This window comes from Amblyraja radiata, chromosome 14, assembly GCF_010909765.2.
Source record: "Amblyraja radiata isolate CabotCenter1 chromosome 14, sAmbRad1.1.pri, whole genome shotgun sequence".
Taxonomy (NCBI): domain Eukaryota; kingdom Metazoa; phylum Chordata; class Chondrichthyes; order Rajiformes; family Rajidae; genus Amblyraja; species Amblyraja radiata.
The window spans coordinates 7,536,979-7,563,988 of NC_045969.1; the positions used below are offsets into that span (position 1 = coordinate 7,536,979).

General features: G+C 39.0%; 1 protein-coding gene across 3 annotated transcripts in view; it reads right to left on the minus strand.

The window, feature by feature from the left end:
- LOC116980312 (sodium/myo-inositol cotransporter-like) overlaps window positions 1-23,669 on the minus strand; it is a 68,507-nt gene extending 44,838 nt beyond the window's left edge. Inside the window, exons 1-3 of one of the 3 annotated variants that reach the window (XM_033032411.1) lie at window positions 18,876-23,478; window positions 16,499-16,746; window positions 12,278-14,649 (exon numbers count right to left, since the gene is read on the minus strand). In XM_033032411.1, the coding sequence (XP_032888302.1) occupies window positions 12,278-14,328 (2,051 nt within the window). In that variant the 5' untranslated portion in view covers window positions 14,329-14,649; window positions 16,499-16,746; window positions 18,876-23,478. Of the gene's footprint in view, window positions 1-9,793; window positions 14,650-16,498; window positions 16,747-18,875; window positions 23,479-23,516 lie in introns of those variants that run through there. The other 2 variants (XR_004413925.1, XM_033032410.1) reach the window with 2 other exon arrangements.
- Window positions 23,670-27,010: the final 3,341 nt, after the last annotated feature.

Sequence of the window (27,010 nt, forward strand, 5' to 3'; positions counted from 1 at the left end):
CAACATACCTAATTATATGGAAATATAAACCAGCAATTGGATCTAGATGTTACTAAATTTATCCTCTCTATTAAAGAATATCAAGGTTCCATAATCACCTCCACCTCACTGCAGACATTGGACTTTGTCTATGGAACTGATGCGCTACAATGCTGTGAACTATATCCTGCACTCTGCATCTTCTTCCCCTTTGTTCCACCTGTTGTACTTGAGTTTGACTTGATTGCATTCATGTGTAGCATTAACTGATCTGATTAGACAGCGTGCAAAATAAAGTATTTTACTGTACCTCTGTTCACATAACAATAATAATAAACCTAAACCTCACGTTAAAAACACTACTATTCACAAGGATGATCATTCTAAATTAGAGGAGATGCAATGAGCAGTGCTCAAGTTTTTGATAAGCCAAATTTAAGATAGTGTTGAATGAAAGGCTGGCAAGAGAACACAACCAATCGTGGGGCAAGGAAAGAATCATTGATAAAATGATTTTTATTAAAAAGTACAAAGCCAGCATTTAATGCCGATGCCCTTGAATTGAATGACTCGCTAGGCTATTCCAAGTCACGAGTCTACTACGATGAGCTCAATCACCTTTAAACTTACAGCACATACAGAAGATTTATTTCCCAATAAGACCATTGTGGACTTGATGGCTTTTTAAACAGGCCATAGTTTCATGATCGCCAATGATATTAATTAACAATTAAAGATAGCAGAGTCAAGGGACATGGGGAGAAGGCAGGAACGGGGTACTGATTGTGGATGATCAGCCATGATCACATTGAATGGCGGTGCTGGCTCAAAGGGCCGAATGGCCTACTCCTGCACCTATTGTCTATAAATTCCTCACAATTCCTCACAAAGGTCTCTTGGTAACTAATCTAATTTAGTTACCCAGCAACAATGACTACTTGTTGAGAGGTGGAAGCAGGCAGTGGTTAATACCAGGGACACAAAAGTAGAAAGGTACAGTTCAGGGTTGAATAAAACACTAACATTCCCTGCATTTGTTCAGTCCATTGACAACAGGAGGAGGATCATGGAAATCTGTGACAAAGTGAAGTCTAAAGATGTGTAGGAAGGAACTGCAGATGCTGGTTTAAACCAAAGATACACAAAAAGCTGGAGTAACTCAGCAGGTCACCTGACTCTCAGTCCGAAGAAGGGTCTCGACCCGAAACGTCACCTATTCCTTTTCTCCAGAGATGAAGTCTAAAGATATTGGGATGACTGAAGCCAACGTGCACAAAGTTTGCACAATATTCCATTTTGGACAAGCACACTCGACAACAGATGAGCTGAGAGATTTGTAGTTTGGTTTGATCGGCACACGCAAATCCAGACACCTATCTGTGGATAATGCCGTCTGACCTTCATTCAAAGGAAATTGATGCAGATGCACGAGCAATAGTCATGGCAAGTAATGCTTCAGATCCACATAGATCGTTTAGAAAGAAAGGAAGGGCAATCTGACTGGACTAAATAATAGATGGATAGTCAATCATGTCCTTTCTGCAGCCTTCAATGATATGGGACAGAGTTTGTGACTGTGACCGTTAATTTAGTAATGACAGCCACAGAAACCAAACTGGAGATATTGAAACAGGATAAAATGACCACAGACTTGGATGGCTATAACTATTTTGATATTTTCAGAGGGATATCACAGTTATAACTTGAAAACAAATTTAAACTATACCCCTATGATCGACACAAAATGCTGGAGTAACTCAGCAGGACAGGCAGCATCTCTGGAAAGAAGGAATGGGTGACATTTCAGATCGAGACCATTCTTCAGACTCATAACCTCTTAACAATAACCTCTTCCTCAATGTCAGCAAGACGTGGGAGCTAGTTATTGACTTCAGGAAGCATGATGGAGTACATGCCCCGATTAGCATCAATGATGCGGATGTGGAAATGGTTGAGAGCTTCAAGTTCTTTGGCGTTAATATTACCAATGATCTGTCGTGGACCAACTACATTGATGTGACAGCCAAGAAGCCATAGCAACACCTCTACTTCCTGAGGAGACTGAGCAAATTCATAATGTCTCCATTGACTCTTACAAACTTCTAGAGATGCACCACAGAAAGCAGACTGTCGTATTGCATTATGGCTTGGTTTGGGAACAACTCTGCCCAAGACTGCAAGAAAGGGCAGAGAATTGTAGATGTAGTCCAGTCCATTGTAGTCCAGTCCATCACACAGACTACACTTCCCACCCTCGACTCCATCTACATTTCACACTGCTTCGGAAAAGCAGATAACACGATCAAAGACTTGTCCCACCCCAGTCATTCCTCTTCCTCTTTGCTTCCATTTAACAGAAGGTACAGAAGCTTGAAAGCGCACACCATCAGATACAGGAACAGATGCTACCCCTCTGTTTTCAGGTTTCTGAATGGTCCTTCCATGAGTTCAATCCACCTCTATCTCATCTAATGAACTGATGCGCGACAATGCTAAAAACCTTATTCTGCACTATATTTCTTTCCTTTTACGCTATGTACTGTAGTTGAGTTTGAACCGATTGTTTTCTATGTATGGCATATCTGATCTCTGGTTAGCATACAAATTTCCCATTGTACCTTGGCACATGTGACAATAAACCTGAAGAGACGTAAATGCTAATAGTGCAAAATGCTCTTCAATTGTCTTTTCTAAAACTCACTATTGTAAACATTCATCCATGGGGAAAGTATAAATTAATTTGGATACTAATATTGGATTACCGATCCATCCAATGCTTCAAACTTTGCATTCTTCAGTGCATTGCTAAACTCTGAACACTATTCTCACATACGGCACAGTTTAAACAGTGCGATTCTAGAGTGGGCAGGACTTTACAGAATTAAGCTCAACATATGCAATGTCATTTACATAACTGAATTTTCCATAAATCTCAAAAGTTTTTAGTAGCAAGTGACAATTTTAATGCTACTCATAATGAAAATGGCTGGATATAATAGTTCAGTAATTACATAAAATATTTCAATCTGATAAGTAATAATGACTTTAGTGACAAGGCTGAGGTCACAAGCCTCCAAGTGACAAATGTACGATGGTGAAGCATGGAGTGATAGATTTATTCCTGGGCAGCTTTATAACGTTCATGTTCATGTTATAATGTTCATGCTATTTGCTTTGCCTTTCAATTGTCAACTACAACAATAGCATATCAGGAAAATGTAAGCTACCCCAACCCTGGGAATAATTCACTAAAATTAAAATTTTCTTGACGGACAAACCCACAAACAGCAATAGTAAATAAGCCGGTTCATTGTAAAATGCATCATTTTGTAGCAAGATGTGCTCTTCATGGAGATTTCCTAATAATTCATATTCTCGGACATCTTATTTTAATGCGCTTTTCTATTACAGCAGAAATGTACAACTTACAAATAAAGTACAGACTGGTGAACATCATTGCACAAAAATATTCCTCATCTTTATTGAATATTTTGACAAGTATATAAAATCGATTTATTTTGAGTACACAAGTTGCATAGTAATTACAGGTAAAAAATGTATACAATTTTATTTCCTTCACATTGATTGATTTACATAAATGGGTTATACAACAATCACAGGTTACTAATAGATATACAAAAGGATTATCCAAAATTAAATGACTTTCTTCCATTGAAGTAAGAATAAAATGGCATTACTGCATCCAACTCCGTTATTTTTTTAATTTTGTCACTTCTACGGCTAATCTAGTAGAAAATACTCCAATCATCTGCTGCTGACTTGACAAATCCTGCATCAAAGGGGCTTAAAAAATATATTGATGGTCCAGTTTTCTCATCTCTCAAAACTATATATCACAAAAGATTTATTTGGCTAACCCTACGAGGTACATTGAAAGATCTTAGGAGGTGCACTATTAAAACTACGACTGAGCCAAATCATTTATATCAAGTATTAGTCCATTCAAACTGCTTTGCATTCCTCACTTCACACTACACAACCTGAAATCCCTCACCCACTTTTTGGGGAATCATTTCATAACTGGGATTCAAAGGCTTAATAATAATCTTTGTTACATACAATCTTTCCAGATCCTTCAGAAGTTAATAAACTTGAGATGCCTTCAGTATAAATCTAGTCCAACACCACCTGACCTCCCCATTTCAAAAGCTTGTAATGTATTCAAAAAATTCTTATTTTCATAAACGGAGCTTCTAGCAAAAGCATAATTGTCAAAATTGCCATGTACCTCCTGGCAAAATCCAGGCATTTTGAACTTTCAAATCACTATAGTGACCAAATTAATGATGGATTCTACTCTTCAGCCACATTTCATTTTAATAGAAGTTAGCACCACGCTGTTCCCTACAATGGGTTCCTCATTATGAGCCAGATAATCAGATGAGGATTACACACATCCATTAATGATAGCATTTGTGTATGTATGTACAAAGTTCAATGCCCTCAAATAGGCTGCCAAATATGCACAACAAATTTCCATCTCAATCTTCAAACGCAAATACAGGAAACAAAAGTGTTGCACAAGGCATTTAAATGGTAAATGTGTGCTGGCTTCATTTGTACAAAAACTGCAAATAAAAAACAGCTAATTAGGTTCGCCACCTTGAATAAAGGGGAAAACAAGGATTGATTGTGAGTTGGGAAAGCTTACTCCAATGGAGTAATATGCTCCGAATCCTTGAAACTACATCAAAAATCAAAATGGAAAGCCTTATCTATGAGCATGGTTTCCACTTGCTGAGTACAGGCTTACTATAATAAATTCAAACCCTAGATGCAAACATAGCTTGTTAACACATTCAAAATTGACAAGTCTACAGCCAATGCAAAAACAAAGTGAATATATCTGCTAATAGCTTCCAGGAATTAGACCGTATTGGGGAGTCAATATCATCTTCACAGACAACAATACTTTGAGCAATATATAATAGTCACACATAATAATAATAATAATAATAATAATAATAATAATAATAATAATAATAATACATTTTATTTAATGGGCGCCTTTCAGACATCTCAAGGACACCTTACATAGTAATCGGAATAAAAACATATAATCGGAATAAAATAAGTAATAAAGACATCAGAGACACAAATTAAAAACAGAATTCAATCCAAAAACAGAAAATCAAAAACACAGTGTGAAGAGAGAGCAGCGGCAGCCAAAGCGCGCCAGCGTCCACTCTCTCTTCACGGCAGCCATCTTGTACACAGACTTACAGGATTACAATTAGACAAAAAAATCATCCCCCCACAGTGGATAGCACTGTGGGGGAAGGCACAATGTCCAGTCCCCGCCCCATGTTCACCGCAAAGTCAGGCCTATTGAGGCCACCGCAATTGCCTCTACGGAGGCCCGATGTCCCTGGCCGTTCTCACCGGGTGGTCTTGCCCCGGCGTCGGAAGAGTCCTTTCGGCGGCTGGGCCATCTGGAACGGCCGCTTCCTGGTTGGAGCCCGCGGCTGCCAAAGCCGACAAGGCAGCGCTGGTTTGGAGCTCCCAGGCTCCCGATGATAAAGTCGGCGCCGCCTCTCCGCACTGCCGCCTCTCCGCACTGCCGCCTCTCCGCACTGCCGCCTCTCCGCACTGCCGCCTCTCCGCACTGCCGCCTCTCCGCACTGCCGCCTCTCCGCACTGCCGCCTCTCCGCACTGTCGCCTCTCCGCACTGCCGCCTCTCCGCTCCGCAGACCTGCAGCCTGGAGATGTTGCTCTCGGCGGTCCAGCTCGCCAGAGCTCCAGCGCGTCGCTCCAGCGCTGCGACCCAGGCAAGGCATCGCCCGCTCCACTCTGCTCCGGCGCTCCAGCGCTGTGCCGCCGCCAAGGCCGAGGCGCTGGGCGGTCCCCGCCAGGAAACGGCGCTCCAAGCCTGCTGGTAGGCCACGCGGACGGGTAGACAGGCAGCCCGGAGAAAAGGCTGCCTCATCGACCAGGTAGGGACCTAGAAATAAAGTTTACACCTACCCCTCACATTAAAAAGACCATATCCCCTACAAACAAAAAACAGGACTCACTAAAAACTATTAAAAAAACTAATTTAAAACGGACGGCTGCTGGCTAGCAGCCGTTCACCAAGATGGCTCCTCCCCCACACATAACTTTACACTACCAAATTCAAACCTCACAGGGGTGTTTCTTTAAGATTTTGTTCAGCAAGATGCGAAAATAAACCGTTTAATTCCGGCAAACAAAACCGTAGTGTTAAATGTTGTCTCCTGCTATCTTCTATTGTAAAGGTCATGCTTCAAGTTAAATTGGATGGGTTTAGTAATTTTCTTCCTATGCTTTGAGTCACGATAACTTCTGTATTGTCGGTATCACCATGGAAATCTAGTGAATGGCAAGATAGATTAGTGATTCTTTCCTTCGCATAATTATTGCCTGCTCCAGGTTGTTCCAATCTTGTCTGAATCCGCCATGCAAGATGTCACATTTACAAATAGATTTAAAAAAACTCAATTTAAAAATAAGTTTTGACCAATAAAGTCTCTGTCCTCATTAGTCACAACTTGCAATGCATATTGGTCAGTCTGAAATGTATCTACTGTCAGTAGACACAATGTCACCTGTGCTAATGGTCACCTACTCTAAACATGCAATGGTGTAAAAAAAATGTTATGCTTTAAAAAATATATACTTATTTAAAATTATTCACCCTCTTTCCCAAACACGAACTTAAATTAAAATAGCTTAACACTCTGAAACCATCTAAACGTTAAAAGCAACCTAATGTGCCAATTTCAAGTTGTTATTTTACTTCCTATTTCAAAGATAAATAATGTTCTTATTTGCTTAATGAAAAGGATGAACATGAAATTCAAGTTGTCATGGCCCCTATTCTTGCCTTCCTCCTGGTAAACACCTTGAGGGCTTTAATATTGATTCTAAACTTTTAGAGGTCACATAATACATTGTATTTTCTAATTTATAAGCATTATCAAAACATGTTAGTAACTCAGCGGGTCAGGCAGCACCGCTGGAGAGAAGGAATGGGTGACGTTTCAGGTCGAGACCTTTCTTCAGACCCGAAACGTCACCCATTCCTTCTCTCCAGAAATGCTGCCTGACCCGCTGAGTTACTCCAGCATTTTGTGTCTACCTTCGATTTAAACCAGCGTCTGCAGTTCTTTCCTACACATAGCATCCACTGAGAATACTTAAAACAGACTAAATTTACAATCAGAAATCAGAACCACATGGACCTAACACAAGGGGTATCTTCTCTACTATATTAACCAAAGACATGGCTAGGAGAATTTCAACAGAGGGTAAGTATTCTATAGGATGTCTGACATGCATTCTGACCAGCATCATAGTGCTATTCGGTATACATTTCATGACTCTGTCTAACCTATATACTTTAATTGGTTGGACATAGTCAGATTCCAAGCACTTCACCGACATCCCTAAATGACACCCCAATCAAGATGCTATAATACAGAGTAGATAACAGTTGATCTTGGGACTGCCAACACAAAGGAACAAAATGAGCCAAAGGGAAAAAAGGATGATGGAAAGAGTGAGTGTTGCAAGATCTGCTGCTAAAAAGTTTTATTTTTCTCCCCATTTTGTCCAATCTAATGAACAACCTCTCTGCAATTAATTTCCTGAAAACTGCTAATCTATTTCAAGAATAGAAATAGAAATGTTTGGTACAATGTTTAAGCTGCTTCACCCGGCTCTGAATTTATGTTTCAGACCCTCCCATTCTCTCAATACATGTTTGGTTTTCATTGATTCTCAGGATTTCCCCCAAATTGCATCAAATTTAGTTAGCCTTTCTGTCACCCAGTAGAAGGAAGATGCCGTCATGTAGTCCCAACCATCTCATCACTCGACGGCCTGAAACATACTCAACTTTTGCCAGCAATTCCATAAAGAACTATTGGCAGGCCAGTTGATCAATGATTTCCACAGCTACACGTTGAATGCATAAGTTGAAAGTCAGTTAGAAGTCGCAGAAGCCAGCACTTTTGGCCCTTTGCTCCCAAACTGGACTCAAAATAGCCAAAACTGAGGCGGCAAATACAATTCACACTTGGCCTCTTAGCATTATGTTAGCCATGAATGGCATATGCTGCCAGCCTGATTAATTTGAATTGCATTTCCAACTTTGATGTGCTATATATTAGTGCATTTAATTAATATCACTTGCATGTGACAAGAAAACATGTATTATTTAAATCTATTTAACATGTTTTGAAATTAATTTGATCAAAGGCCTGTTGATATCAGCTGGTGGTCAAAAAGGCCTTCGGGGGAGGGCTTTAGGATCCGCTCTCTGAATGGTGGCCGATTAGGAAAAGGGGAGATGCAACGAGACCTGGGTGTCATGGTACACCAGTCATTGAAAGTAGGCATGCAGGTGCAGCAGGCAGTGAAGAAAGCGAATGGTATGTTAGCATTCATAGCAAAAGGATTTGAGTATAGGAGCAGGGAGGTTCTACTGCAGTTGTACAGTGCCTTGGTGAGACCACACCTGGAGTATTGCGTACAGTTTTGGTCTCCTAATCTTAGGAAAGACATTCTTGCCATAGAGGGAGTTCAGAGAAGGTTCACCAGACTGATTCCTGGGATGGCAGGACTTCCATATGAAGAAACACTGGATAGATTCGACTTGTACTCGCTGGAATTTAGAAGATTGAGGGGGGATCTTATAGAAACGTACAAAATTCTTAAGGGGTTGGACAGGCTAGATGCAGGAAGATTGTTCCCGATGTTGGGGAAGTCCAGAACAAGGGGTCATAGTTTAAGGATAAGGGGGAAGTCTTTTAGGACCGATATGAGAAGAAAAAAATTCACACAGAGAGTGGTGAATCTGTTGAATTCTCTGCCACAGAAAGTAGTTGAGGCCAGTTCATTGGCTATATTTAAGAGGGAGTTGGATGTGGCCCTTATGGCTAAAGGGATCATGGGGTATGGAGAGAAGGCAGATACAGGAGACTGAGTTGGATGATCAGCCATCAGGCTCGAAGGGCCGAATGGCCTACTCCTGCACCTATTTTCTATGTTTCTACCAAGTCTGGACTTCACAGAATTGTCATGGAAAAGGATCCGGACCTACTGGTTACCGAAATTAAGTGCAACTTTGGGAATAGCACAGAGGAATAATGCAAGGAGTGGTGGATTGTTAAGTCATAATCTCGTAATTACCTTTTACCTCTATGGTATATAGACACACTGAACTTTTATCTCCTGTTCTGTATTATGTTTACATATTCTGTTGTGCTGCAGCAAGCTAGAATTTCATTGTCCTATTTGGGACACACGACAATAAAACTCTTGACTCTTGAAAAGAAAAATTGAAATATTGGTCTGACCTCAACAGAACTGAAGGTTCATCTATGATCAGCATAGTTTTGGGGAACGCTAGTATATTTATAGTTTAGATTCCATAGAGCAAGCAAACCATTAAAAAAATGCAGCTAGAGAGACTAAATCCATTTTTAAAGTACCTAACATATCTGCACTATATTATGATATAGAATGTGAACATTAAAACTCAGGGGTATTCACTTATTTGACATCTCATTGTTGGCAATTGTTCAGAAGTTCTACTTTTTTTTTTGCTCTATTGTATCTATGGTGATTGTTTTTCTGGGAACAAGAAATACAGTCTTGACAATTCAATCAAGTTCATGGAGCATTCTATAAATTGTTTAACTTGTGTGGATGGTAACTCACTGGAGTTACTATGAATAGCAACAGTGGAGTTGCTATGAATGTCCAAACAATGTCAAAGTACAACTAACAGTTTAAGCATGTCAAATAATTTTAAAACATTACAAACAATACTTTAAAATGAAGCTTTTATTACAAATGTCAGGTTAAAAAACAAATAACCAAGAGTTTTAGAAGAAAATCATGATTATTGATCTAATAAGTTAGAAGATAACTCCTGAATTTTGCTAAGAACCTCCCAAATTCTAATTCTGAATAAGGAGACCTCATCTTAAAAAAAATTAAATCATACTTTTAAATCAAGGCACACATAGTCCTGGTATGTATTTTCAGCATTGTTCTTTTATTTACTCCTTTAAATTCCTAAAATTGGTCAACACCTCTTCAGGCACCTCAAGGTTTCACTAGATCACACCAAAAGTGTGTTAACTTTGTCTGTCTGTGCCCCATATTTATTTGTGCTTTGTGAAGCTGGTCAACATTTGGATATCAAGGTAGGAATGTCAGTACGCACAAGACACAAGCTGGTACCTATATAAATCCAAAATGTTATTTGCTGGTGATAGGATTAATACTTTGGATAAATGCTATTTTGCAAGTACGCTTCGCACATTTTAGCAAATCATGTTCATTATATACTCTTCCAATAAGGACAACAATTGGTACTTGCACAGCAATCTATACATTTGTCCTTACACAAAGCTTTTCCTCCATATTAAAAAGTGATAGACATGTCTATGGCAGAATATATAATTTATAGCATATTCCTGATGTTGCTTTCTTTGGCAGAAAACTCTCATTTGAAATGAGCTCCTCTTAGTTAGACTGACCTGGTATGACCTTGCAATTATTTTCAGCAACCACGACCTCTACTTTAGCTTATATTTTAACAAACTACATTCATCTTTTCAAATATGTCTTAAAAATAAACACTAATTAATTAAGGAAGAGCATGACTGACAGAAATGACAAACGATGGAGAGATATCGACAAAGATATTAAGCTATAAGGATAGAGAACAAAACTCAACTAAAGTTACCATGTTGTTTTGAGACTAGCGAGTAGATGATTCCCTTCACATATTCTTCCAATCGCCAGGATCCAATCACTAATATTTTACAAATGTAATCATCATACATATAGGGTCGGGTGGTCATGTGCTGCTGATGTTGTTTAACTAAAGGATGCACGTTTCCTAGTTTATCACAACCTAGTTCCGGCATCTTTGCAAAAATGAGAATTTACTCGCCACAATGCATTTAAAATTATGACAGAGTCCGATTAAAACAGTCAACATCTTCAATATTAATGCACAAGTAGTTTCTTTTGGATCAGGCTAAAAATATTTTATAAAATGACACTTTTTTTTAACCCATTTCATCCATAATAAAAGCTACAGTATACAATAATAGTTACACAAAGAAACTAAGATCCTTTTGTTGACCTATAAGAAAGGAATTTGCATTTGGGTGTCATCTTCAGAGTTGTTTCATGCAATTAATATTTTGGAGGGCAGCATTTTTTACACATGTTCTTAATATCACATAATATAAAAACATCGACATCCCTACCCCAAATAGAACTAGTATTAACTAAATCCTGATCTAGAAAATTCACTGACTCCTGTTATGGAAAAAGGGTGTTCCAATAATGGGATGGGGAAACAAATTTTGAAAAGGCCACAGCTGAACATATCTTTGCAGCTTATAGGCTCAGTGGGAGCTGGCCAGTATGCAAGAAAATGAAGCAAAGTGAAAAATGTGGAAATTAAGGGGGGGGGAAAGAAATATTGCTATGAACTTTATTTGTCATTAAACTATATTAAATTATTTTACTGTCCACTGAACTTATTGTAAATTCTTGGGGCGAATTTTAACTGTGTTCATAAATGGACTTTATTGGAGCCACATACATTTTCAAGTTTCTCAACATGAAACAAAAATAAAAAATAAAAACAATGATATCTTATTTGTATATAGTTTACAAGTATTGCAGAGAAAAAAAGCTGAGTAATAAATTATAAAACCCCCAAATTATGTTAGCTATGGATTTAATTTCCAAATCCCAATTTTCCCCTCTAAAAAGTACTGATTCGCCGTTTTCATAATGGCCATTGGTCTTTTATGTTGCACGTCAAAATGTCTCAGTGAGTTTGACAACGACCATCGTAAAAAGCATTCAATAAGAGTAACCAAAATCACGAGTGAATTCTATGCTGACCCTCAGTTGAAACCCTTCCTTGTTTCCAGTAGTAATTGCAGAATAGCAAGTCAGAAGATGAAACACTGTAATTTTCCACCTCAATACAAGGCAACAAGGTCAATTTTACTGCCTACGACTTAAATCTACCAAGTTCACATTGGGCACTTCAATTTGATTTTATGATAAACTTCCCCACTCACCACCCGAAAGATTTAACAAGCAAGGTACAAAAGTTCACTATCCAGGCCAACAAAAGGAATATAGAAATCTTCACAACCAAAATTGCATTCACTTAAACCTGCAGACTGATTTTACAAAGAAAAATAAATGAACATAGATATTCCAGAAGATAATACAACTACAAGGCCAATATTTAACAGTATTTTAATCCTGGGGCTCTCTTGAAGCATTTCTCTGCAAATGCGTTCGTCTTCTACAGTATTTATCGCTACTGTATCTGTCACATCATAATTTTTTAGTCCACAAATACAGTCAATAACTTTCCACCACTTGCTTCTTTCCAGTTGAGGTTCCTCTTTAGTTTCTTGGTCCACAGAGGTTTGACCATTTAAAAAACCATCATTTGTAGTCAGTGCTTCGATGTTGGATGGGGAACACAAAGATTTGGAATCATCACTTCCAGGCATTAATAAAACTAATTCTATTCCATCAGTATCCTTGCGATTACAATCAGATTTATCCGTGCATGTGGTACTGCCGTTACATTCAGACACCGTTCGATTTTCTATTTTATTCGATTCATCTGCCTGGGAGCTTTTTATGTTGTCCAAGTCTTTTAATGACCAGAATGTGGTATTGCGAGTATATTCTTTCGGAAGAGCAGGTGTCAGCAGACTCACAACGACTGCTATAATGATGGTGCTCCAAAATAGAACTGTTGCCACATACATATAGTGAATGTTTCTGATAAAGCTCGGTCTTGTGTCAGGCTGATCACAGTCTGGCACTTGATAAACAAAAGCAAGAATCAAGCGGATTATTCCCAACATCGATCCAAGTAGCCCTCCATAGAAGGCCCCCTGCTCGTTACAGCGTTTCCAGAAAATACCAAGTAGGAACACTGCTGCCACAGGCGGTGTGAGATAATCTGCTACTTCTTGGATGTAGAGATACATTTGTCCTCCTTGCATCTCTATAATTATAGGAACCCAGGCAATACTTATGCCCACCATGAAGATAACAAATAAGCGACCGACCACCATAAGTTCCCGAGAGCTGGCAACTTTTCGAAGATGCTTGTAGATGTCAAGGGTGAATATTGTGCTGGCACTATTGAATATAGAATCCAAATCACTCATTAAGGCTGCAATCATGACCGCCATCATGAGGCCACGAAGGCCTGCCGGTAAGATTCCCAACACCAGGCGTGGGTAAGCAATATTTGAGCAACCTGCACTGCTACCACATACTTGCACGCAGTGTTCTGGATTAATGCAAATAACCTCATCGGTAAAGAGAATCCTGGAAATCATCCCCGGAATGACTATGATGAACATGGGCAAAAGTTTCAGAAAACCAGCCATCAGAGTGGCTCCTTTGGCATGAGCGATGTTCTTTGCTGCCAAGACTCGCTGCACAATGACTTGATCAGCGCACCAATACCAACCAGAAGCTGGTGTTTGACCCAACAGAAAACCAGGCCAAGGAATATCCTCATCAGTTGGTTCACGCAGCATCTTCAGAGAATCTTCTTTTGGGTGAATATGGCAAGTGTTCGTAGAACTTAGATTGAAGGAAGCAATGATTCCAGTAACATTTGGTGAGGCAAGCATGTATTTTCGTTTCAATTCCTCAAAACCTCCAACCTTGACCAAACCGACAACCATCAGTGTTAAAGCTCCACCAATCATAAGAATGGCCTGCATGACATCCGTGTAGATGACAGCCACAAGTCCTCCTGTGACAGTTAATACTGCAGTCAATCCAATCAAAATGATGATAGAAATATATAGATCCCAGCCCAGTGATGCTCGGATGAACAGTGCACCGGCATACAAGTCCACGGAAAGCTTGGTGAAAACATATAATAGTAAAAACAACAAAGCAAAATAAATCTTTAATCTGCTACCACCATAACGTTTGTAAAGGTACTGTGGCATGGTGAACACACCAGATCTAATATAGACTGGGATAAAGACCCAACCTAATAACTGCAAAAGTAACACTGCATTGAACTCCCAAGCTCCCACTGCAAAACCACTGGCTGCTCCAGATCCTGCTAAACCAATAAAGTGTTCACTGCCAATATTGCTCACAAACAATGAAGCACCTATTACCACCCAGGTCATGGAGCGTCCTGCAAGAAAGTACCCACTCACGGTACTTCTGTTGGATTTCCACATTGCAAAAAACCCAATACTCAATACAAGAACAAAATAACATCCTACAACAGCCAAGTCAACTGGTTCCATAAAGCCAAACATTTTTATAATAGGTTAGATTCAGCCGTGTACAGAAAAGGATGCCAGACAACAGCAAGGTACGTTATGGTTGCTAATGAAACACAAAAAAAAAATCAGTAAGGAGTGGCAAAATATTTGTCCTTTGGTTTGCTGCCTTGATTGAACCTGCAGGATTCCAGTTCTACAGGACTGGGATGCTTTATATTTATCTTGTTAACTTCACTTCTGACTATTTCTCATGCTCTTTTAAGCAGCATTCCACAAGATTGGCACAGCTTAAATTGTTGGTGTTGAAATTCTTAGCTGTTGCTGAGAGGTCTAGTAAGGCCTAGAGTTACACTCCTGCAAGACAGCAAAGACAAAAGACAAAAAAAATGAAATTAGAATTGCACTTATTAGGTTCATTACCGGAAAAGAAATAGAATACATGATGTAAATTCTCTCAATGACTAATGACATACGAAAGTGAAAAGGCTAAAGAAAAAAACAGTTTCCAAAATGGAACGGTTGAAAGCCTACGATGAGTATTATTACTGATCGTAGACTTCTTGAACCCGACAATCCGCTCTCATGTGAATCAGGGACATGAGGGCAAATGCGCTTAAGTGGCATAAATAGATCTGGATCAGATGTAAACCAGGTAACTTTATGGTAGATTTTAAGGATTTTTTTTCACAAAACAAACTGAGTGGCCCAATCCCAAACATTACAAATACCATATACATGGTTTCTGAAGCCACAGTTCAAACAATTTGTTTTGAGCAATCCTTAAAGACATTTTCAACAAATGAGCAGTGGCAAAAAAAAACAAAAACAAAAAAAACTACTGATCCAGATAATTATGCCACTAGATTTAAAACAACTTACCAAGTTGGATTTGTACAAACATTTGTACACTTTCATAGCCCGGCAAAAACACGAAGCAGCCCAAATTCAAGGCACAGAGAAAGGGTTGCTCTATGCTCAACATACTGAAATATTCAAAATAAAGTCAGATCGTGTGACTTTGGAAAAAAAAAAAATGCTAATACTTAAAGGTTCAATTGGTCACAGTGGAGGAACGAACCACCACTCTGCACCAAATCCAAAAATGACGCACAAAATATAACTTTGCAAGATATCTGACAAAAATGTCAGAAAGTGGCACCTAATAAACAGATTTTGGAATTGCGAGCTATTTGCTTTACCCAACTAAAAATACCACGTTGTTGATGATCATTATGGAATTTCTGCAAAGCAGAGAAGATTCGAAAATAAATCATTCGGTGTTTTAGAGTGTTTTAATATCAAACACCAGGAGTGCATGGTAAATGTACATGCCATTTCTGTACTCCAATTTAAAGTTCCATATTTTGCCGTTTAAAATTCTCCGTTTTAACAATGTAAATACAACACAGTTTTTTAGAGGTAAAAGCAGGGATAGAGTTTTGCTATACATTGAGAATTACATAATGATGTATGTGCAATACTCCATATTCAATCCATGGTCTGTGAAAAATCGGCCACAATTCACCTCAATGCTTTGATCTGGTGTGAAAGAAAAGATGGGGAGCTGATTGTGTGGGGAGGGTAGTGGTGGGTAGGGACAGCACTGCAAGGGTGAAGCTCCAGAATGATCTGGTGGGTTGGGTCAATAATGAACCAAATTTCCTCTCCTGATTATTAATCAACGATCCCATATCAAAAAGTGCATAAAACCAGCAGTATGTTATCTGCTGAATCGAATCTTGCAAAAGTTAAATGTGTCCTTCCCATGCCAGGATCACATCAATAGTTCATCTCTTTCGACAACGGGATGAATTCCAGAAGGGATTACTGGACAGCAATCAGGAGAAAATTGGTTTTCTTTCCTTTGCCCACCATGATGACATGGAGACCAACTGTACTGCATCACCCTAACCGTAGTTCAGATCTAGCTTGGAGACCAGTGATCAAATCTGAAATCTGTACAGCTCAATCACACTATTATTTCATGGGGCAATTCCATGAAATGTTGCAAGAATTATAGATAAAATGTTATTTAAAAATCTTTCAAATTGCATTTAGACAGATAGCAAGATAAATTTATGTAGTAGTGTTAATGTAACGGCTGCCTAACTGATGTAAAAACCTTAATCATAAAGTGCATTTGTATAAAACTTTACCACAGCGGAGTGTTACTAGTAAACGGTTAGAAGATATATCTACTCACGTATGCAGAAAGGAGAAACCACGGGTTTTCCAAAAGATTTGCACATCTGAAGTTCAAGTGAGGCACATGAATGGTGCTGGTATCCTAAGCTTACAGTTGCACTGTTAGTACCAGTGACAGCAATGCACCTTTAACATAAGTGCTGGAGTAATTGCATTCAAGAGGCTAAATGATCCATTGCTACTATCAAATGTAGTGTGCATGTCATGGCTCCATTTTAGTTTTCTACGAAGCTACCATTCATACCCCTATAGTTACAGGACAAAACCATATATTAAAGTGCAATTAACACCCCAACTTTTCGAATTTCTCCCTAATCACTATATAGAGACGCATTTTTGACATGTATTACCATCAACTCTGACAAATTGACTAATATTCCAAACTGCAGCTAGTCATTTCTGACAATATTGTTGTGAAAGTTCTTTGGACATGGTTACAGCAAAATTAATATCCAACTACTAAATATGGAAATGTATATCTACAAAACACCATTATGCTTCTTGCAAGATAGAGAATTATTATTTCAGTGGCCAATAAAATTGTCTGCTTTTTTTAAATACAAATATTATGATTTTGTTAATTATTTTACAAAATCAGTTTTTTAAATAAATTTCAGTAGAATGCCCACAAATGTGCTCAAAATGTCTGGCTTTTTTTTTAATAAATACCTCTTTTTTTAAACAATATTCAAATGTGTCGAATACGAGGAAATTAATTTGTTTCTCTCTCCAGAATTTAACTAAAAACATCCACAATCATACCACAACCCTCCCAAACACAAGTGTAAAATTTTACAATTTCGAGCAATGAAACTAGCAGAGCGCAATAATATTGAGTAGCAAACCAGACAATTTCCAGCATCCACACTTGTATAGTTACATGTGTGAATTAGAAAGTTGCTGTCCAATGTCAGCTGCTCTGAAACCTTTGGCAGCCATGAAGCTGCGGCACTGACCAATAAATGCTAGAAGACGTAAACCTTCCCATTCTGGCAAAGCTGAATTTAATATAATGATTAACTACTGCCAAATAAACTCTGAAAATGTACTTTTAGCTAATTCCATCACAATGTAGTTAGCATTTTATTTTCACTTTCCCCCACCACCATATCTGGCATCTTTCCCATCTTCACTTTCTGAATCTGGTTTTACACCAACTTGTTCTATTTCTTAGTTTGGAATATATATTCAATTCTATTTGGCATTACAAAAAAATGCATCTTTGCTGTATAGTTTTGCTTTAAAGACATCTAGTTGCTTGTTTATTCAAGTCCCCGAGTCTCCATAAGTTGCTGTACAGATGCCCATGAAAGGTTTAAGCAAGGATAAGCCTAATTTGTTCAGAGAGCTATTTTCAATATCCTCTGTTCTCAACATGTCCTCATTTACACTCATGTCATTAAGTAAGGAACTTGGTGAATTAATAATTTGTTTTTAAACAATAAGTTTGTTTAGCTTTTTTATTTTACTAATGTAATTCATTATCCCTACTACTAATTTACCATATTATAGATCTCTGCAACGCTGCTTTGACTGTTTGGTGATTCACAGAGCTATAACTTATCCAAAGCCTTGTAGAATTAAGCACTGCCCACTCCTAATGAAGATATTACACATTCTCCCACCAAACCAATGCTGCCTAAAAAAACCCAATGACAGTTACTAGTTCATCTGATTCCTTGTTTAGTTGGTTATAGGTTTCTCCAGAACCTCATTACCCCAATCTCATCTGAAGAAGGGTCTCGACCAGATACGTCACTCATTCCTTCTCTCCAGGGATGCTGCCTGTCCTGCTTAGTTACTTCAGCATTTTGTCTCTCATCTTTAACTGTTGTGTTTATCATATCTAAATTTAGTAACCATGAATGTTGGCAGATTGCTGAATCATGCAAGGTAGCCTTTCCCATTAAAATTTTTACATACAAACTAATTTTACCCTTTTATGGTTTACCCCTTTATTTTGCTTACCATCTATACCCAGGAACTTTTACAACATTATTGAATGACTCAAGAAAGGGTGATGTTTGGGCCAGACTTATTCTTAATGATAAAATTTAAATCTGTCAGTAGTTGCAAATATTAGTACTATACATGAGAATATTTTCACATATGGCTGAACTAGCTGGAAGGAGAAAAACTCATTATCTGACCTAATTTCTCCATTTCACTGATTCGATCCCTCAGCTATTCAAACTTCTATAGTAATTTGCATTCCTTTCACTACTTTTATGGAATTTTGAAGCAATTTTTTAATATCCTTACATTCCCATTTTTTAAGGAAAAACTACAAAATTCTACTAATCCCACCCCTCTCTGTATCATCTTACAAATTTGTTTATAAAATCTTAGTTAACATATATTTATCAATTAATTACCTGGTAATCTTTCTACTTTGATAGTGTCCTGTAGTATAATGATCTTCCTCCACCTTGGTTTCTCAATTAAAAATTATCGAGACTATATTAAATTAACAAGCTTTCTGGGAAAAAGTTAAATATTTTAGAAATAACTTAGAATCTGTTTTTTCCCCCATTTTGCTTGGACACTAATCTAGCAAAAATGAATGCAATTCTATGATATAGCATCTAAGTAATGTGTTTAGGCTGCATACAGTTATTGTATATTCAGCACACCTACCTGCAGGTACCACTCTAGCACACACACTGCAGAGAGAATATTAGCTATTATACAATAAACAATGGCCAAGTTAACATGTTCAACTTTATCAACATTTTGCACCCTACATAAATATTCCCTTTCGAGACATCTTTTCCTGGTTTATCAAATTGATAAAGCACTACTTTCAAGTTTCAAACCACGCAGCAATTCAGCACCAACAAATTACTTTTTATATTTTGTAGAACCCAATACTGTAATTTGTAATTATAGTAATCTGAAAAGTATACCTATTTGCAGCCAATTCACGAGCAAAATGGACACTCTGATGGGAAATAAAAATCTTGCCATGAACATTTCAAATGGAATACAGTTTAAAAAACATTTGCTTCCATTAAGTTTTAACTGACAAATATATTTGTCAAAACATACCATCTCTCCACTGATTTAATTCCATGGCCTGGGCTGCTTTTGGACAAGTTATGTTGGGGCTAGTATATAGAGGTAAAAGGTAGCTACAAGAAAAGCTGCTGGGTAAGAAGCCAGATCACAACCAGAAGGATTCAATTTCCTTACTGTCAGCCATGACATATCTTTACACCACATTTGTACATTGTTTTGATAAGACCCTTGTACACAAGGATCTACAAGCTGCAAACTTTAAACCAATTACGGAAATAAATCCAAAAAGGTAAAGTTCAATTTAGTATCAACCCTGAACATTATTTCCAATTCTGATTAGGTTTTGTACTTTTCAGTTCTCATGACTACTGGAAATAAATAGCATTATTGTTCTATTCAACTCCTAAATGTGGCTATAATGTTTACTGAGAAATCAATGTGAAAGCAGGAATTTATCAATTGTCAAGGTGTTTATCACCACATTTTTGGCCCAGGCAAAAGCAAATGTTTCAGAGAAGTTATTTAAACCTGGAAAAATAGACGTAAATTTTTCTCTTAACTTCTAGGATTACTTCATTTTATTCTGCTCCCAAATTAAAACTGTATAACCAACCCCTTAATGGAGAAGAGAAGAAAATAATCCTCTGGTTTGTTCATTGTAACACAGCACAGACAATCTTTCATACACCCAACACACCCCAATGTTGATTCAACCTTAGTTCCCAGGCTTACTAAATGCTTAATAAATACACCCTTTCTAGTTTCCTTAATGCAAAGTGGGAGTGATAATGAAGGATAAACTGCCCCAGGAAGAATAATGTGCGTTATCACCCCAAGGAGCTCAACTTTTCATCATAGTTATTGATGATTTAGATGAAAGAACTACCAATTTTTGCAGATCATGCGTTATTAGGAGGAACATTAGTTGAATTGTGAGCAGGAAGTTACAATAGACAATAATCAATAGACAATAAGTGCAAGAATAGGCCATTCAGGCCTTTGAGTCAGCACCGTAACCAGTACAAAGAAACAATGATAACACAGAGCAAGTGGGGGAAATTTCAGAGAAGGGGGATCAAGTCATGCAAGAGGTAATCCATTTTGGATGCAAATGGATAATTGTTTTTAAAATAAAATCTGGAAGTGTAGAGGATCAAAGACTCAAGTCCACAAACCATAAAAAGCTTGTAGGCAGATAAGTAATCAAGAGATTTATTGATAGAATGAAATATTTTACCCCCATGAAGATGCCTCTGCAACAGAGGATGAAGTTATGGTTCAGTTGCATAGACCCGTGGTCAGCTCCCCAGATGGGGCTCTAAAGGTTAAACTGTTAAAATAACTTAAGGGCGAAATTAATTCTTTTGCTGGAGGAAATCATTAACAAAACGTCAGTCTTAAAATTAGTTGGGCCACTCCGCAGACACATTGCCCCAGCTAATCCTACAAGAGGTACAAATCTGGAACTTTGTCAGTGTTGATTCTGCAACAAAATGCAGTTTAAGGTTGACAAACGATTTTGGTGAAGCAATGGAATCAAAGAATACAGTGCAAATGAAATGCTGATCAGCCACCTATTAAAAGTTTTTGATCTGGAGAATTGTTTTTTCAGCTAACATGCCTTAGCTAGGAATGGAATAAGATAACTGCAATGGGAACATCCATTGAACAGGAAAACATTTTAACTGCAGTGATTTAAAAAGTGTACTTTGAAAAATACAATACCTTAATTTTCAGTTAAAAATAATGCATTATGTAGCATATGAATCAGATCCTTTTCCATGTGCATCTCAATTCAACTGAAATAACTTACACCCATAATAAAGATCCAAACTGCACATAATCAATTGCAAATTATTCAATTCAGCACTTACCTGCCCCAAAATTGCAAGCAAGAAAGAACAGTAGATTCCTATTGATACGTTAGTTTCTAGCATTTGTCAAAACATTGATATCTTCTGAAATTATCACCTTAAATGAATCTTTCAAAAGTTAGCATTGTAGGAACAAAAAAAACATTGGCGACAAATTTCTATTCTCTGTAATCATAGTGGAATCCGGTTAAAGTGGGAAAATATCTTTGCCCCAACTGATTTGCCAGGTCATAAACAATTACAGTAAAAGTATTTTTGCATAAAAGTTTTGCTTTTTTTGGACTAATCTGCCTAATGTCAAAATTAATTGTTCAGGTTATAAAGACAGTTTTATTGTTTTAGGTAATGCCTGTGTGCCTAAATTAATACATTAGTTTATCAGTTTTCCTATAATTTTATAATTAAATATGTTGGTCACTGCAACTTGCAACACACAGCACAAGGTTTGAAAATCATTCCTCTGATCAACATCAAAAAAAGTTGACGATCCGGACCAAAGAGGGCCTTGACCCGAAACGCCCCCCTTTCCTTCTCTCCAGAGATGCTGCCTGTCCCGCTGAGTTACTGCAGCAGTTTGTGTCTACCTAAAAAGTTGATGAGTTGGATTTGAAACTCTTACTGCAAGTGAATCTGAAAATTGTTTCTGGCCTTTTCAATCCCACTTATCCCTGTGAACGATTGCAATCATGACATGCCGTGAAGATTTCCATATAACAGGGTTCCACCATATGGTACTACTAGATAACTTACCTGCTTCCAGAGATTTTTAAAAAAACATTCAGAATATGTAGTAGTTCTAAAGGCTAGAATTTATTGCCAATCACCAAATGTCAGTGAGAAGGTGGTGGGTGAGCTGCCTTCTTGAACCAATGCAATCTCACAATCTACTGCCAGGAGTATTTAGATCGTTTTTTTACCCAAAAGGTGGAATGGTGTACAACCTGGTGGGGAGTATTTGCAGCTTCTGGTGCATTTGCTCTTCTGATTATGTCAGCCAGGTGACATTTTTTTATTAAAAAAAATTGGTAACTTGCAGCAAGCAGTGCACATTGCTGATCGTACACGCAGAGTCAATATGTGTCACTGATAGAGGGACAAGTGTTTTGAAGACAAAAACCAAACCGTAAACCGAAATGGGTCTTCGCAGAATAAATAGCATAATTTCCGTCAGAGCTGGCAACGCATGATTCTAAAGTTGACAAAACATTTTATATACAAAGTAGTAAATATCTTTATTACTCGTGACACCCTGTATACCACCACCACAATTAAAAAGTTAACTTTTGCAGAGCGAATGAGTGTAATGTCCCTGCTAAGATTCATGAAATATCGATCACATCACAAACTTACAAGATAACTGTTTAATCAAGACGTTTAGTTTTGCCAGATAGCTCGAGTTTAATGTCATTCAAAAAATAAAACAGAAACTTCAAATGGAAAGGAGGATCTAGAGGTTTCGTTTAATCGCTCTGGAGACAGGTTGACCCACAATAATCTTAAAAGAGGTCGAGAGGAGAGGGTAGACACAAAATGTTGGAGTAACTCAACGGGACAGGCAGCATCTCTGCAGATAAGGAATGGGAATAGGCGACCCTTCTTCGGGGATAAGCAGTTTTTGGCTCCAAAGCATTTCATTTTTGTTATAAATTTTGAAAAAAATTAAAAAGCGAAATAAATGGCATCAAGTCCCAACATGGGGAGGGAGAGGTATTGATCTGGGATAGGATATGGAGAGGTGGGGGTTGAGATTGGTGGGCAGCAGAGAGCGGTATCTTCAGCTTATCTCTCTGTCCACAAGTGTCCACATGAACAGCAGCAACAAGATGTGGCCTGGGCGGCCTCACAGCCACCCCCCTTGGACTATGACAACCCCCCACCACCACCACCACACACACACATTTATAAAAAAATAAACACCCTCCATTCAAAAGGTGTCAAGGGCAGCGGCGGTGGAGGCGGCAACAGCAGGCTCTCGCGTTTTTAGTCGGCCAACGCTTTCCTTCAATGAACGGGGGAGGAGGGAGGGAGGGAGCGGGAAGATGGCGACTGGTTTTATTTGGCTTTTTTTCCTGCTCTCTCTCGCCCGCCCGCCCCCCGTGTACGTGTGCGTGTGTGAACACTCACCCGCTGCATGGCTTTCATAATCAATGCTAGTTCGTATCTGGGCATGTTGTGGCTCGGCGGCGCTGCGACCTCGTGTCCTTTATACCGCGCGCCCGCGTCTAGTCGCCTCCCACACAGACGATCTTTCCCCGCTTGACGGCCGCCGGCCCGCCTCCCCTCTTAAAGGCGCACTGCCACCCAAGCTCAGCTGTATGATCTTTGCTCCACGGCACCACAGAGAGTCACAGAGTGAGGGATACACTGGCCAACTATGCCCCAGCTACACTAGTCCCACCTGCCTGCGCTTGGTCCATATCCCTCCAAACTTGTCATATCCATGGACCCTTTTAACTGTTTATTAAAGCAACCCAAATTTCCACCAGCCTGGCTGTGTGGCAATAAATTATATCTAATCTAATATCTAATCTAAACGTTGGGATAGTCCCTGCCTCAACTACAGTGCCCTCCATAATGTTTGGGACAAAGACCCATCATTTATATATTTGCCTCTGTACTCCACAATATGAGATTTGTTATAGAAAAAAAAATCACATGTGGTTAAAGCGCATGTTGACAGGTTTTATTATAGGGAGGTACACAAAAAAGCTGGAGAAACTCAGCGGGTGCAGCAGCATCTATGGAGCGAAGGAAATAGGCAACGTTTCGGGCCGAAACCCTTCATTATAGGGAGGTTGCACGCAGTTGAGGTCACGACCCATGACCCGCACTGTTGCCACGCAACGCCAACTGGAGTACACGCGGTGAACTGCAGGTAAGCATTTACTATGGCTGGCAGCCCTTCTTCTGGCCCAGCATCCGGACTGATTGCACACTCTCGGACCCCGGGCCGTCTATCCCGTGGCCGGGGGTGGGAGGAGGAGGAGGAGGTGGTCGGGTAGGAAGAGGTCGGGGTGTCGGTGCAGCGCGGTCAGTGACTGGGTGGGCGGAGGGAGCAGACCGTCCCCAACTCTGCTGCAGCTGACGTTGCCCAGAACCGCGGTTCCCGCCAGCCCCGGCCGCTCCCGCCAGCCCCGGCCCAGCTCCCGCCGGCCCCACCCCTTCCCGCCAGCCCCGGCCCCACCCGCTCCCGCCGGTCCCGCTTCACCCGGCCCCGTGTGTGGGAGCAGCCGACCCACAGCCCGTGACAGTGCGGCCCACAGAGGGAGACGGGGCGGAGGGCGGGCGTGGCAGCTGACCCCGGGGGGAGAGTGGGGGCTGTCCCGATGGATGTGCTCCTTCGGCCGCTTACACCTTGGTGCTCAGGTTCAGAGCAAAGATACTGATACCTTCCTGCTTTCAATGACAGTACTCACAAATATTTATAGCGCAAAAAATGACAATTTCAGCGGTTTTTAACAGGTAAGAAGGTGCGCGTTCCGGTGTGTTAACAGTGTGTGCTGAGGCAGCCATGCCCTTTGACCCGATTACCTTGCGTGCAACCCCCCTAGAAGGGATTTGTATACATTTTGGTTTCACCATGTAGAAATTTCAGCTTTTACATAGTCTTTACAAGAAATAATGTTTATACATAGTCCCTCTTCCCCCCCCCCCCCAATTTCAGGGCACCATAATGTTTGGGACACAAGGCTAATGGCTTCACATGTGTTTGTCATTGCTCAGGGGTGTTTAATTGCCTCCTTAATGCAGATAGAGCTCTCAGCACCTAGTCTTTCCTCCAGTCTTTCCATCGCCTTTGGAAAATTTTATTGCTGTTTATCAGCATGAGGACAAAGTTGTGCCAATGAAAGTCAAAGCCATTATGAGACTGAGAAATAAGAATAAAACTGTTAGAGACATCAGCCAACCCTTAGGCTTACCAAAATCAACTGTTTGGAACATCATTAAGAAGAAGTACTTAAAAGAGCAACTACAGTTCTGGAAAAAGGTCTTCTGTAAACACTCTGATGTTCTTTATCTTATTCTCCTAAACCTAATTGTTTGATTATTCTGTTCAAATTTTAAATAACAGATGTTGATTTAAAGTTTAAACTGAGTGGCAATATTTTATGTGCAGAGAAAATCAAATCACTTTTCCAAGACCTTTAAATTATGTCTCAAGATACTAGCGTTTAAATACCTACTAAGGCATTGATTTCATTGATTCTATTGTTATTTTAGTGGAGGCAGTAATTAAGAGTTCGTATATCTGTGAAAGATATTGGAGAACTTTTATCAAATATTTTTATCAAATATATTAAACATATAATATATTTTGATTAATTGTTGGACAGATTCAGGATGTTAAAGAAATAAATGAAAAAAATTAAGAGTCTTGAGCATAAGTTTTGCTTACTGGACAATATACAAAACTGCTTAAGTGGAAACATCTGTTACTTAAATGAAAAAAACCTGTGCAAGTTTTTTTCCCTATCTGTAATCAATAAATATCGGGGGAAACAACATGAGCAAAACTGAGGACGTAAAATGTTAACAAATTTCAAATTGTCAAACTACATTATAGTTTTACCACAAAATGCAAACTAGATCATTTACAAACTGAAATTCGGAGCATGTTCCATGGTAAGACAGAGCCAGAAAAAAAAGTATCCATTCAAACTTTTCAATGCAGCTATTTTAACAACTAAAATCACAAGAATCTTTTCTTTTTGGAGCAATCTAGTGATCATAAGGAGATCAGCAGCTCTTCAGCAGGAAATCGTCTGAACTTTAATGTCATGTACATATTAACACAGAGATGGTTATGTTAGTTAGAGATCCATTTTAATCAGTGTTTTGCCCCTGTTGTCTGGTGACATGCAATTTCAAAGAAAATAATCCAGATTGCACCTAAAATGCTTTAAAATCAAGATTCCTCATACAAATATAATTAGAAATATGGCATTATGTGCAAGGATCAAATCCTTGATCAATGAGTCTCTCAGGAGCAAGTGGTTTGGGGTCTAAACAATTATTAAACAATTAAGAGTGAACAAGACAAGGACTCAAGACCGACATTTAAGCCTGTCATTTGAATGGATGTGAATATTGATGGTTGCGTGACAAATTGAAAAGTCAGATGGAGAATGCTTTTTTGGGTGTCTTTGACTACCATGGTTTGGAAGGGGACGATGCAAAGATACAGAATAATTTATAGGATCTGGTAGCATGGAAATCCAAGAGAATTGTCAGAACATTGCCAACGGTAGAGCAAGAATATGATCAATGGAACTGGAACCAAATGTCATGGACAAGATCAACTTGAAAAAACACAACTTAGTGCCCTCTATAATGTTTGGGAGAAAGGCCATTTTTATACATTTTGGTTTCACCATGTAGAAATTACAGCTGATACATAGTCCCTCCATTTCAGGGCACCATAATGTTTGGGACACAGCAATGTAGTGTAAATGAAAGTAGTCATGTTTAGTATTTTGCATATCTATTATGGGCATCATCAGTTGATGGGTGTCTTCTCTGGTGATGCTCTGCCAGGACCGTATTGCAGCCATCTTTAGCTTATGCTTGTTTTGGGCGCTAGTCCCCTTCAGTTTTCTCTTCAGCATATAAAGGGCATG